Consider the following 15074-nt stretch of genomic DNA (forward strand, 5'->3'; position numbering starts at 1 on the left):
CATCAAAACACAAACTAATGAAAGTATGGCTACCAATTATGTATAGCCACATGAAATTTTATAATTGAAGTGTCACTATTGTCTAACATTTGGTCACATTGGTTTTATGTAGCCATTTTCATATAATTAGCCATTTTATTTTCGATTTTTTATAAAACTAAAACAACAGTAACCTTGAGAAAACCAAATAATATTAACAATAATAAACCAAAATCCATACATAAGTTTTTAATTTAAATACTAATTCAAAACATAAAATTCTAATCAAAACCTATCTACAAAAGTTGCAAAGGAAATGCCTCTACACATAAACTAAGAACTAATTCTATTTCCACTTGTTTTGCCTTTGTGGAATGCTCCAAGATTTTATTGCAAAATTATTGACCAGCGAACAATTCAATCAATGACCAATCACCCGACATCAATGAGATCCGAGCTTCTGAACTGCTCCATCCCAATAAAAGCGTGCCTGATACATGCTCGCAAATGCAAAATCAGATGGAAAAACGTGTACGAATAACTCACAAGTTTTGCTTCCACTTCTTTCTTGCCTTTGCCTGATTCCAGTTCCTCCGATTCTAGAAATGGTGATCGCTCGCCTGTTGCAAAAGGTGAACTAAAATGTTAGTTCCATGAATCCAATTTGGAAAAAAAAAGTAATTTATATGATCAAATTACAAGCATTACCTGCTCTCGGAGAAGATGGAGGGGATAGGAATGTTGTCAAAGAACCGGCATGTAGAGCTGAAGAGACTCCTAGTGTGCTTTTGAGCTGGCTCCTGAAAATTAAAATAACATAAAATGTTAAGATGTCATCCTCATGATGTAAAGAATAACGAAACCTACGTATACAACTAAAGTGCTAAACGTTCTGTCAATATATTAGATAAGGTGTCATTATTCTTCATCAAGAATTCTGTATAAACCCCAGCCAGGGCTGAGAGACAAGCAGAGATGACGCCCAACATGTACCCTGGGATTAATGATGAGATAGTCACAAGATCCTTCTCCGCATCCTTTAACCTATATTAGAATAACCGATAGCTCGATAAGGTACCATCTCACTAGTAGATTTTACAAGCAGTAACATCACTGGACTAATTTGTATAAAAATACAAGACATGTGAACTAATTGGTATAAAATACCAGCAGTTACATCATTTGAACAAATTGTAAGTATCAACTATCAAGTCCTATTTTATATATTTTCAATAAAATCTTCTCATATATATCAGCTAAAAGTTTATGCGCAATAGAAATTACAGGGGAAGACATGTGACTGGTAATAGCACCTGACTTGTGGTTGTTCCAAACTTCCAATAGCCAATAATTCGATTGCCATCCACTGCAAATTAGAGAGCTTCCTCTTCAAAAACAGCCAAAAGTGTTAAAAAATAATAATAATAACTTCACAGCCAATAAAAAAATTGTGTTCTATTCAGTATTTACCATCAAACAAACAAACAAAGCATCATAAAATGCACCTTCATGATTTTTAGACCATTTCACTAATCTCCATGTAAAATCTTCCGGTTTTAAACTTGTTTACGAGCCAAGTCCGAACCTAAAAAATAACTTGTTTAGTAAACGAGTCTGAACCCGAACTTCATTTATTGAGCTCGCGAGCCTAAATGAATCTATTATTTATATAATTTTTATTGAATATATTAATTAATATATAATAAACGAGCCGAGCTCAAGCTTAAAAAACGACCAACGAGCTGACCTCGGGCTTTGAAGACGAAGCTCGAACCAAGTAGAGCTCGAGCTCTCATAAGTTAATCGAGCTCGGCTTGGCCCGGCTCGTTTGCACCCCTAAAATATTATACGCGTGCAAGTTAGCTTCATGTAATGAAATAGCGAACACAAAAATAAAACTGCGGGCCATACACTTGAAAACAAAGTTTTAGTGCAAGCCTAACTATTCTACATCAGTAATCTCCACAAACACACAATTTGAATGAACTCATGATACAAAACAAGATAAGAATAATAATTGTTACTTTTTTGGCCAGTAAAGGGGATTTTATGACCACAATAAACAAACAGTAGCCTCCCTTAGCAAGAAGCTAAAGGAAGGCAACACACATACAGCTAGAAGACATACATAACAAACAAAAACTACAACAAACAAACAAGGCAAAAATAAGACTAAAACCCCAAGTTAACCCATGCAAATGGGAAGAGATGATGAACATTAGAAAATACGGTGACTCCCTTAAATCTCCCTTAATTATGTTGAGCCCGTCTACGCGCTCTACGTGTTTTCAACTCAAAAAAAAAAAATTGGGAACAATTTTAGATTACAAAAGGTGATCCTTGCTAAGCATGATGTTAGATAAAATATATAATTAAACTTAGTTTATCAGGATATTTAAATCAAAAAGAGGCCTCTGCATCTCAAGGATCAAGTTTAAAACACTTATAAGTTACAAGCACTCAAGGTTAATCAACAACCTAATTTCAGTTGTAGCTAAACAAGTCAAATTTGATCTCGTGTCATCATTTCAAAACTTAAAAACTTGAGCAAAACCATGGAAAATCAAGAGTAACACACACCTTCAAGAAACCTTTACCAAGATATCTGAACCTCCATCTCTTAAATCCAAAGCTTCATATATACCTATAAACCATTTTTTTCAAATAAATTTTATAAATTTCTCATGAACCAATACAACACTTATATACAAGCTACTCAAAGTATAAATAACTGCTAAAACACCAAACCTGTAGAAGCGCCGCTAGGTACGGCAACTCTGGCCAAAGTTCCATCGGAAAGAGTAACATCAACCTTAAATTAATCAATCAATTAATCATCAACACCAACAATCACAGCATAACACATTCCGATTTACTCATTTACAACCCGTACTGTTCCCACCCGAACTGCTTTAACGGGTCAGAATAATCAATTAAACTTCTACATAACCTAAAATTCAACTTGAAATTTTCACCTAATCAACTAACTAGAACTAAAACTAAAAACAAACGAGCATTATGAATCACTACAAATCTGAAACTAACTACAAATTTTCACCTAATTAGCTAACTAGAACTAAAATTAACAAAAACCGATCATAACAAATCACTACAAATCAACAATCAAACACATGAACTTCGGGACGAATGTCATAATTTTCACGAATCTGTGGAGTTTTATCAATAAAGTTTAACTCTTGAAGCATTTTCAGTTTATTATATCCACAAAAAAAAAACCATGAACATGCAGATTACTACTTACAGGGTCTGAATAAACAACCACAAAACGCTTTTTGAATAAATGCGAAGAAAATAGGGTTCTTGCACTTACCTTAATCACGTCAGTCCTTAATTGGTTTTCAGATCTCCGATTAAGGTCTAGAATCGGATGGCTTCCGATTTATGTTCCTCTTCCTTCGGTTCGCGTTCAATCAAAGGAGAGATTAGATGGATTCAATGGAGATGTTGCGTGTCCGGTTTGTTTCTCTCTTTATCGTAATGCCAAAACAAGCTAATTAAACAAAAAGAGAAGAGGGGGTATCAATACGAGATCTCTGGGGATGAATTTTGGGAGGGGAATCCATTTAGGGTTAAAGAAAAATAGGGGAAAAGCAAAAACGAACATGTTTTAGGAGAGAGATACAAGAGAAAGGAGAGGGAAATTAGAAATTTTTTGGGAAATGGTGGGAAACAAAAATTAAAGTTATATTTTTTTCATAAATTACATAAAATAATAATAAAAAAAACTATATTTATATTACGTTTGAAAGATTTGTGTTGTGTATGAAAATCATGTCATAAATATGAACCCGAACATGACCCGACTGAATTTAAGTTATGCAATCTTATGTTAATTTCTCTTTTAAGTTATAATTATAGTATAAAATACACACCCAAATTATTTTATAACATAAAATATATTGTAATATAGAATATAATATAAATGGGTTAAACGAGTCAACCCGATAACCCGACCGGTTTAACCTGAACCCGCCTACTTGAGTTGAATGGGTCCACGGGTTCAACCTGAAACTGACCCAAACCCGTTTAGACAAAATTCAAACCCGTAAATGTCGTGTTAGGTTCGTGTTATTTTTCGGGTCGTGTTAGAATTCACACTCTACTCACTATAGCATTCTTACAACTAGGTCAACAACCCTAAATGACATTCATTGGGCCTAATTGACCATCATTGAGATTAACAACCCTAACTGGCCTTCATTAGGCCTAATTGACCTTTATTAAGCCCAACTAACTATCATTGAAGCTAGCTGACAATCATCAGACCTAGTTGACTTTCATTGGGCCTAATTGACCATCATTGAGCTCAAAAACCGTAATTAACCATCATTTGGCCTAAATGACCATCATTGGGTCTATTTGATCACCACTGGCCATCACTGAGCCTCAACAACTCTAGTTGACCTTCATTGAACCAAGTTTACCATCGTTAGGTCTAATTGACCGTCATTGGGCGTAATTGGCCATCATTGATCTTAACAACTCTAACTAGCCTTCATTAGGACTAATTGACCTTTATTAAGCTCAACTAACTATCATTGAAGCTAACTGACAATCATTAGACCTATTTGACTTTCATTGGGCCTAATGGGCCTTCATTGAGCTAAAAAACCGTAATTAACCATCACTTGGCCTAAATGAGCATCGTTGGGTCTATTTGATCACCACTGGGCTTAATTGGCCATCACTGAGCCTCAACAACTCTAACTGAGCTTCATTGAACCTAGCTTACGATCGTTGGGTCTAATTAACCGTCATTGTGCCTAATTGACAATCATTGAGCTAAACAACCCTGACTGACCTTCATTAGGCGTAATTGACCTTTAAGAACCCAAATAACCATCATTGGGCCTAAATGACTTGTTCTAATTGACCGGTTATACCAACTAACCGAACGGATTATTGAAATTAACCGATTTATGCAACTCTATGACATACTAGTGTCCATCGTGATCCAATAAGGTCCGATATCGTCCATTAAGCCATATACGACTTCTTGTTGTAAGAGTCTTGTATCATCATCATCATCATCATCATCATCATCATCATCATCATACTCAGTAAATCCCACCAGTAGGAAAGCTAAGGTAGGAAATCTGTCACACCCCGACCCGCAGTGAACAAGGTGATCAGGGCATGATTGGTTGATACAAAGCTCACGACGTACTATGTAATCGTCCAATATTTATTAATTTCCCATTTAAAAGAAAATCCAAGTAACACATAATCCAATCAAACAATACATAAACCAAAATGTTTATAAATTAGTTATTTATATGTAATATTTTTCTTAATAATTTGTTATTTATCTACGATTCGATTTAAAATTTTAATTATATATAAAAAAAGAAAAATAATTAATTGTTATAGATAATATAAAAAAGAAAAAAGATTTATATATATATATATATATATATATATATATATATATATATATATATATATATATATATAGGTAGAGGATCATGTAAAAAAGGCCTAAAGTGTGAGAAGGGTAAGAAAGAATCTCAGCCATTAGATCTTTTGCTCTAATGGTTGAGATCAATAGGGACCAAATTGTAAAATATTTTCATTAATTTGGACTGATTTGAAATACCTAGGGGCAATATAGTCTTTTAAACCCACTAGAAATTAGGTAACGCACATGTAACTTCCCCCGTCTTTTTTAAACGTCAATAACTTTTTATACGTAACTTTAAAAAAACAGTTACACCATAATAACGAGCGTTTTTATCTTTAATATGAATACCATATTGTTATACTTATATAGAGAAAAAAATATGTTTCGATCAGATGTTTAGTCAATGAATTGTGTTATATACTTGCTGAATGGTGTTATATACTTGCTGAATAGTTTATATACTTACTGAATGGTGTTATATACTTGCTGAATGGTGTTATATACTTGCTGAATGGTGTTATATACTTGCTAAATGGTGTTATATACTTGCTGAATGGTGTTATATACTTCCTATAATTAAGGTGGCGGTTATGGGAAGTTTTTAACTAATTGAATTATTGATAAAATTACTTGTTTACCCTTTTCAATTAATTTAGATCTAATGTCTGAGATTTTTTCTTACCTTTCTCACACTTTTGGTCTTTTTTACAATAACCTTACCCTATATATATATATATATATATATATATATATATATAGGTAGAGGATCCTGTAAAAAGTGGGACTTTTGTGAGAAGTGTGAGAAATAATTTGGGAATGACAAGTGTCCTTTATCCTAATTAATTCAAAAAGTGGGACTTTTGTGAGAAGTGTGAGAAATAATTTGGGAATGACAAGTGTCCTGTAAAAAGTGGGACTTTTGTGAGAATTTGGAAATAACTTGTGTTTAGTTCTGAACCGTAGCCGTCGGAGCTTCCGTCATCAGACCGTTGTGGGTTCGACGCCCTTATTGTTGTCGCGAGCTTCAGTTCGGAGTTGGTAGAAGTGTCGCCGCCCGTTTATCAACCTTTAAACCCTTATTGTTGTCGCGAGCTCCATGTCCAAGTATAAACATCGCATGTTTGACAACTCAGACCGGCCGCGAGGAGGCCCGATGATCGGCTGCGGACATGCCTACAAAATGAGACCAAATGATTGATTATGTATTTATGTTATGCACAACGTAAATCAGGTTATATTAGGTATTTTTAAAAAAAATGCTCTCTGAAAACATTATGTTCTCAAAAGGCAGTACTACATGATGATCTAGTTTTCTATCACAAACTAATTGGGTATAAGCTAAAAGAGAAAACGTAACAAGATAAAAGCAATTCACTGCCTCCAAAACGTCACCGTGGTTTCTGTAACCATGGTGTTATAATACACCACAGCTTGTAATAAACAAAGTTCATTTTGACTTGATATCCATTTATATTAGCCTTTTTCCACGTTAGCCGCCATAAATTAATGATCCGAAAAATTAAAAGTAGAACAAAATTTTGATGAAATAAAGCCCAAAAAAGTGAAAGGAGGTTACCTATGAGTGTTTAATGCTCTTACGTCTTACTCCGTTGGGAATGTTCAAGGACTTCATAACTTCAGCTGGAATAACTTAATAACTAATCAAGATTTAACTCGCAAGGAAGAGCATTTGTTCAAAAACTATAATAATAGCAACTGTTTTTAGTTTATACTGTCCGGTTACAACAGCCAATAAGTGAATGAATGTGGCCCCATAGTTAACAGAGCACTCTGACTACAGGTGTAGTCATGCAGAAATCGAGTTCTGAGCCCAAACCGGTTGGTGTTCAAATCAGGTTTTTGTCCAAACCAGTTCGGGATTGGATTTAAATGGTTCGGTTATCGGGTCACTTTTTCCAGGCCAAAAACCCGAATAACCGGACCCGAAAAACCCGAAACACAAAACCCGAAAAAAACCCAAACATTTATTGTTTTTTTTCATATAAAACTGTTTAGATTTGAAGTCTTTAATGGATGGAACACTAAGTTTTGGGACTTTTAAATACTTTGATTATATTTTTAATGTAACAATAGGAATTTTGATGATATTTCTATAAAAAAAAACATTTATTTTCATTTTACATCTAAACCCGAAAACTGAATAACCTGACCCGAACTAACCCAAACCCGAATAACCTAAACCCGACTAACCCGAACTTTAAAATGGGTTGGTTATCGGGTCAATTTTTCCTAGAGAAAAACCCGAAACCCGAAGAAAAAACCCGATGAACATCGCTACTGATATGCCAAAAAGACACAAAAGAATCTTAGTTTTTGTGTTGCCAGTTAATAAAATACCAAAGATCCCATAAATAATATTAGCAAGGAGTAACAACAATGAAGTAAAACTTTGAGCAAGATAGATGCTAGCAGCTAAGTTTGAGCAATGGTCACAAAATCACAAGTTGATATTCAGAGACTTAAATCTTGACCAACTACCATGAAAGTTAAAGTGAACAAATAAAAAAGACAATTCTCAAAACTCATTCAAGCAAAACATCAAACATCTTGTGAGCAACATCAAAACAGTCCTAATAAAAAACAACCCATCAAAGTAACGTATACTATACCCACATCTGAAAATAACCCTCATTCCACAAAAAAAACATCAACAAAGTCCCCACAAATGAGAAAAAGATGACACCTTTATCCTATATTTCTATTGTACATACATGTATATGTGTGCATATATAAAAAACAGAGAAAGAGAGAGATTACAGAAAAGATCAGACTAATTAGCTGTTGCCCAAAGAAAGAACAATGAGCTATATAGCTGAAATTGCAAGAGGGTTTGTTCATGTATGGTAAACAAATGACAAAAAAGAGAATACCATCAATTCTTTGAAGAAATTTCTTCACTTTGTGTTTGCAACCATCATAGTGTAGATTAACTCTAAGAATACAAGTCTGAAATGGAGAAAAAAGAAACAGAAATATATTAATCAAAATGTAACCTTGTCATTAACACAAAGCCACTTATAGTGGCCAGAAAATAGAGGTTATCTAATGTAGCCGGAGATCGGGTTAAAGAGTGTGTACCTCATTTCCAAGTACTTCCGTTAGAAATTATCTAATGTCGCCGGAGATCGGGTCCGATGCGCCACCAACAACCACCGTACCATTCACCGGAACTACTGTCGTCTTAATGGACGATGGTCTTCATTGCTTTTTACCCCTATCATCACAGTCGTCATCGATACCGGCGGCCGGAGTGTGGGCGGATCACTCTCTCTCCTGATTCTCTTTCTCCAGAACTGTATCTCCCTATCCAGGCTTGTGTGAGGAAGATGGGTTAGGGTTTTCATATGAGGGAGGATTTGTGACGCGTGTCTCAGTGAGTAATGGGTATGAGTAGGCTGAGTGAAAGATGGAGAGATTAGCAGGGAATTGAAATTTTTCGGTGAATTTTACGGCTAACTAAACATTGTCACACAAAGTAATGAAAGTGTGATCATAGATTACTTATAGTCACGTTTATGATCACTTATAACTTTTAGCTACACATAAAAGTTTACAAGAGGCTACTAAGCACTACTTTTTGGTCACACAAATTCGTAAGTCACGATATGTAATATCTTTTAGTCACATCATTAAAAATCTATTATGACAGTTAGTAACATTTGGTCACACTTTTCTACTATGGCCAGTGATTGTCACATTTTTTATTGAAAGTGTGACTAAAGGTCTAGAAAAGATGTGTTTTCGTCACATAAATTAAAAAAGATATACAAATACAATGACGTTAGGTCGCATTTGGCCACACTTTTCAAGTTGTGGCTAGACTGGCTAGTAAATGTCACATTTTTTTTCGAAGAAAAACGTGACTAAAAGTTTTGACCTGCTATACAATGGCCACGTTAATAATATAATGTGTGACTAAAAGTGTTTTAAACTATTATAAATGACCTTTAGCCACACATTTATTTAAATGTGTGGCAGGCCGGTTTTGGAAAAAGTGTGGTCGTAGGCCATTTTTCACGTAGTGGATGACAAAGCAGAAAGCCATCAACTTCTACATCGAAGAGAGTGCTAAATGGAAGCAAGAGTTGGAGACAGAGAAAATTGAGAATGAGAGGATTAGACGTTTACTGCAAAGCTATTCTAGTTCTGATTATCTCATTAATCGTATTTACCCAACTGTTGCAGGAATGGAAGCTTTTCAAGACGAGAAGCCGAAGAAGAAGAAAGATTGTGGTAAGAAACCGACTGTTAGCTATAACAAGTGTCCGCCTCCAATTTGGGAAGGGTATTCTCCTAGAAAACCAAACGAGGAGCAACTTGAAAAAGCAGTCAATATAAAGCTAAAAACCGACACAACTGACGATTTACCAGATAACATTGATGTTACATTTACCTCGTCCGATACTGATCATGAGTCTGAGTTAATCAAAAAGGTGGTCGATCAGGTGTTGGATACTGAGGATGAATCCGAGTCAAAGTCTGAGTCTGGAGGGTCAAATTCGTCAGTCAACAGTCCAAAGTCGTCGGTCAAACGGTCTTACAGTAAAGAATTTTTGTTATCAAAAGCAAATTTGGATGATGAAACATTTGAAGTTGTATACACTTTAAATGATTCGGACAAATTATATTACAACAAAGAGTTTCCAATAATGAGTATTAAAACAGAATTGATTAATAAAACTTTCAAACTAATAGAAATTAATATTCCTGAGTTGAAAGTTTTTAAAAGTTTTGAAAAATCAAAAAAAATATACTTCAAGAGTTCAACAACGGTTAAACAAGAAAAAAGGTTACAATTCTGGGTCTGGTTTTCAAAAGAAACCAAACCAAAATCGTAGCTACAAAAAGAAAGGTCTTGGTTTTATTCCACCAGAAAATCATAAAAATAAGAAAAATACTAAAACAAAAATAGAATTTGTGTCAGGTGGAAATTCAGAAGATGAACAGAAGAAACTGTTCTGGAGACAGTCAAACCAGAAGTTTCTTGCTGAAAAGAAGAGAAATGGAACTGAAGTGTTTTATGAAAGAGAGACTCGTACCTGTTACAGATGCAATGAAGTTGGTCATATTGCATGGAATTGTCAAAATAACGCCAAAACAAAACAGGGAGTTTCTCAGAAATTGAAAGAAAAAATTGTTGATGTTGAACCACCAACCAATAGACTTAAAATTTTTGAAAATTCAATTTATGAGATTGGTGAGTGTTCGAAGAAGAATTTTTATAAAAAGAAAAAGACAACCAAGTGTGGGTTGTTAAAAAGGATGATGAAAAAGTCGGCGATGAATCTGGTTCCACAAAGCCAGAAGAGGCACAGGCTGAAGTGAAAATTTCGGTGAATGATGATGAGTTTCCATCACTGAAATTTGAAGAGGTTAAAAAGAAAATTGGTAATGTTGAAATCTCGAATCAGTTTTACAAAGAGAAAACTAAGTTTGATGTCGAGAAAACTTTTAATGGAAATGTAAAGAAAATTTTTGGGAAAATGCTGAATGGGAAAGCAAAGGGGGTTAAAGATTTTTATGCCACTAAAAAGGCAACTTACAACCCCACTGCACAAGAATTGAAAGCCATCAAGTCTGAGAAGACTTGGATGGAAGTCTGTTTCCCTTGAAGTCTTAGGACTATGCCGGAGATCCCAAGTTTATATCGTGGATCAGGAATCGGCATCATTCATGTTTTTGATGATTTTGTCTAAAACTGTTTGAGTAAAATTTGAATGTTTACAGGTTGAAGGACTACGCCGGAGCTTCCAGGTTGGTAATTGCGAAGCAGGAATCGGCATCTTGATTGATAACATAATGAATGTAGATGATTCATTCCTACAGGTGGTATTGGTTAGTTATACCTACAAGTGGTATTGTTTGTGATCTTACAAGTGGTTATGTTTTACAAGTGGTACAGATGTTGTTTAATTGCAAATGGTAAATCAGGGACATTAAGTTGTACTTGATTTACTACATATGAGATTGATAAACAAGATGATGAACCATATCCCCATGTTTAACAAGTGGTAAACATCCAAGTGGTAAAAACAAACTCATTTTCCGGAAAAATCATTTTGATTAAAACAAACTTAAGTGTTTTGAGATCTAAATGAGAAAATGGTTTGTTGAAAGGGGGAGTTCTGATTGTTTATGCCGAGGGAATTGAGATTTGATGTGATTCGATGTCAGTTGTCAAATTTTTGTACAGTTTATTTTACTTCTCATAGAGTCTAGTTATTTTCAAATTTCCTTTGAAATGTGTTTGCATTTTAGGGGGAGTAGGGAAATTTCAGAAAATCCAAAAACATTAGAAAATTTGAAAAAAACAAAAACATGATAAAATAAAAAATGAGTTTTTGTTGTGAATAGAGGAAATGATAGTACATCAGTAGACTGTCACAACATGCTAAAGAATTGTAATGTAAAAATGTGATAAATAATCTCGCTGCAAATATGTCAGTAGGTTTTTACAAATTTAGTAAATTGTGACGAGATATAAACATAAAAATTCAAACTTGCTTGTTCTTTGGGTTAACACAAACTTGGATATATAGGTAACCCCTGAAATCTTATTTGAAAGGTCCCTTATTCTGAGATACTAGGTCTTTATGCTCAGTGATATCTGGGGTATTATCCCGGGACTTCTGCTGTATGGAAATACTGACCTAGTCCCCGGATAATGCTTTCCGCAAATGCTTGAAACATAGCATCGCCCTCTGCAAGCTGATGAAACAATAAAATTGATAGTCGCTGCTGTTGAAATAAAAAAGATCCTCTAAAGGGGACACACCGAAAAGTCGAAGCCGTCATCTCTTTGCGTATATGGAAGTATCGACCTGAGCTCTCACGGCCCTCGCATTTAACCCCTGAACAGATATCATTTGTGGTATACTCACCTGTAAGACTGAATATTGGGATCTGGATACGGGAGTATATTCAAGAAGTGGGACACACGGATAAGTTCAAGTCATTAAAACATTAACATCGTATCTCGGATCAATTGAACTTTGTGTGAAAATTTAAGTGGACAAATATACTGGCAATCTAGGTGAATTGTTTAGAACTTAAAATGAAATGAAGCTTAACGGTGTTGGTGACTTGTCTGATAAACTGATATGATCCTCTTACACGAACTCACAAAAAATAATGTTTTTAAATATTTCATTTCTGCCTTTTCTTTTCAAGTAGTGTCAATTACTTTCCTTTAGAAAAATCCAAAAAGATTTTGTGTGTGCTTTAGCATAAACTTTTGGAAAAATCAAAAAGATTTTCGACAACTAATGTTGGAAAGCTGATCTTCAAAATTCCAAAGTGCTAGACATGATGATCTTGTTGTGAGGGGGAGTGGAGTGTGTCTAAATTGTCAAAATAATTTTGTTTTGATTAATTAACAAGTGGTTCATCTTAGAGAAAGTAATCTGAGGAAGAGTTGTAGTTGGTGCACTTGTATATGAGAGGGAGTTAGTGTTGGTGCACACAAAGTGTTAAATTTAGAAATTTTATTTTTGGGTTAAGATTGTGCAGGAATAGCCAGGTTTTGATCTTGGATCTGAAGATAGAGTGCCAGGTTTCGATTCCTGAAGACCTCTGATTGAAGAAAGCCAAGTTTCGATCCTGGAAATCAATCTTGAACTTGTGAAGGCTAGACAACGATCCTGAAGATGTTGCTGAAGAACAAAGAAATGCCAGCAAATCGAGAGGGGGAGTCTGAAGAGAGAAAAAGAAAAGCCCAGACTGATCAAGACTGAAGATGTGAAGACACAACATTGTCGTGACTCGATGAACGACTCCATCAACATCTACATCTGAGGGGGAGTTTGTTGGTGCACTACATTTGTTGATTTCATCTTGGATCGAGTCATATATTGTATAGTATTGATTAGGGCAAGATTTACGACAAAATAGGAGATTATACATGTTTAGTGAGCAGGTTTCGCTTATAAGGTCATTGGTAAAGGTTTCGCTTATGTGTACTATGTAGTTTCGCTTATACGTACACATGAGGTTCCGCTTCTGTGGACATGTACGTATAAGCGGAACCTCTACACTATATAAAACTTAGAAGCGAAATCATTTGTAACTTTGTCAAATTCCATACCGAGGTGCTGCCGGTGTGAAGAACTGCGTGTAATCGGTTGATAATCAATACAATTAGCAGTTTTAGTGAAGATTCAACTGTTTCTACCTTCGTTTCTTGTTATTCCGCACCTGAAACGTAGTTGAACGCCTCTGAACAACTCAATCGGGTCAGAACACGATCCTACAGGTTTCTATGTCCGAGTTTTAATAACATACAACAGATCCGAGTTTTTAAAATGATGAAATAAATTCTAAGTTCCGATGTTTAAGCTTTCAGTTCCGAGTTTTCTTGTTTGTTTCTGAGGTTTAAGGGGGAGGATCTTTGAGTTTCTGCTTGTTTGTTTTCAATGTCTGAGTTTTTCAATGTCTGAGTTTTGTTAAAAAAAACCTCCTGAGTTTTCAATGTCTGAGTTTTTCAATGTCTGAGTTTTGTTAAAAAAACCTTCTGAGTTTTCAATGTCTGATTTTTTTTTAATGTCTGAGTTTTTCAATAGTCCGAATTTTCCATACATCTCATAGTCCGACTTTTAGATCTTATTATCAGAAGATCCGAGTTTTAAGTCTAAGATCGCTAGGTCCGAATTTGTGTCTAGAGACCTTTACCAAGTCCGAGTTTCACCTTTGTTTCCTTGAGTCCGAGTTTAAGTTATATACATTTCATTTTCTGGAGTCCGAGTTTTTCCTTACTTCCATTAGGTCCGATTTTTAACCTCACCTTAGTCTGAATTTTTAAAATCCCTACTGTCCGAATTTTTAGTTCTACTTTGGTCCGAGTATTTGGATTCGGTGTCTGAGACCGAGTTTTAACTCTCTTAGTGTTGATCCGAGCTTTAGTACGTAAATCTATTCCGAGTTTGGTTGATAGTTTGAACAGTTTTGTTTCTTGACTGCTGTACTTGTTTGCTGGTCCGAGTTTTGTTCTTGACTGCCAGTCCGAGTTTGTTCAAAATCAATCTGTTCAAACTTCTTTAGTCCGATATTAGTCTTTCGGATAGCAGCCCCCGGGTTTCTTCTGAGTTTCCTTTAATTCCTTGCTTGTTTCGAATTCCTTTGTACTCTAAGTACTGCTCAATGATTTGATCCAGGTTTCAAGAGCTTTCGGGTTTTACGAGTTCCGAATTTTCTAGAATTCCGGGTTATCTGGGGTACCGGATTTTTAGCTAAATTTAGAAGTTTGTGTTGTTCGGAAGTTTCGAGGTGTGCATGTTCCGAGTTTTTCTAGTTATTCCGGGTTACCTGGGGTACCGGATAACTAACTAAGAGTCAGAATTATGTGTAGTTTGGAAACTTGAAGTCGGTTTCGGATTATCAAAAAGTTTTATGGTACTTATGTTGTCCGGATCAAGTGAGGAGGTGAAGAGAATAAGACTTGCTTGGATTTTCTTTGTAGTGTTTACAAAGAAAAAGGGGGAGTAAAAAATTTTGAAATTCCTGTTTTCTTTGTAAACCAAAAGCTCATGGTGCTATATCGAAACAAGTTCATGTTTACTATCTTTAAGATTAACTTAGTGTTAATCTTACCGGTGGCGAAGTGTTTATAACATGAAGCAAGTTAGAGCCAGTGTATGATTAAGTTTTGTCAAGTTTG

General features: G+C 35.1%; 1 protein-coding gene across 16 annotated transcripts; it reads right to left on the reverse strand.

Moving 5' to 3' along the window:
* Window positions 1-205: 205 nt before the first annotated feature.
* Window positions 206-8873, reverse strand: LOC110883837. 16 transcript variants are annotated; one of them, XR_004864288.1, is made up of 12 exons: window positions 8501-8873; window positions 8293-8368; window positions 6978-7042; window positions 6342-6574; window positions 3311-3490; window positions 2728-2791; window positions 2560-2623; window positions 1485-1564; window positions 1293-1366; window positions 973-1023; window positions 688-779; window positions 206-599 (listed from the first exon to the last, which is right to left on the reverse strand). XR_004864288.1 is itself a non-coding variant. In XM_035976157.1 (10 exons), the coding sequence occupies exons 6-10, from the start codon at window positions 1488-1490 to the stop codon at window positions 412-414; spliced, it is 411 nt and encodes a 136-aa protein (XP_035832050.1). In that variant the 5' UTR covers window positions 1491-1564; window positions 2560-2623; window positions 2728-2791; window positions 3311-3490; window positions 8293-8368; window positions 8501-8866; the 3' UTR covers window positions 206-411. The 16 variants fall into 16 exon arrangements, 2 of the variants coding, with proteins under 2 accessions (XP_035832050.1, XP_035832051.1); XR_002560711.2 differs by having other exon boundaries at window positions 1450-1564; XR_004864293.1 differs by having other exon boundaries at window positions 6978-7051.
* Between the last annotated feature and the right edge of the window lie 6201 nt (window positions 8874-15074).

Source organism: Helianthus annuus, chromosome 1 (genome assembly GCF_002127325.2).
Source record: "Helianthus annuus cultivar XRQ/B chromosome 1, HanXRQr2.0-SUNRISE, whole genome shotgun sequence".
Taxonomy (NCBI): domain Eukaryota; kingdom Viridiplantae; phylum Streptophyta; class Magnoliopsida; order Asterales; family Asteraceae; genus Helianthus; species Helianthus annuus.

What these genes read in the sequence shown, in the direction of transcription:
- LOC110883837 (XM_035976158.1), bottom strand. An exon ending in TTGGAACAACCACAAGTCAG is followed by an intron (nt 1,024 to 1,292) that starts GTGCTATTACCA and finishes ATTCTAATATAG; the next exon opens with GTTAAAGGATGCGGAGAAGG. An exon ending in TCCATCTTCTCCGAGAGCAG is followed by an intron (nt 600 to 687) that starts GTAATGCTTGTA and finishes CTTTTGCAACAG; the next exon opens with GCGAGCGATCACCATTTCTA.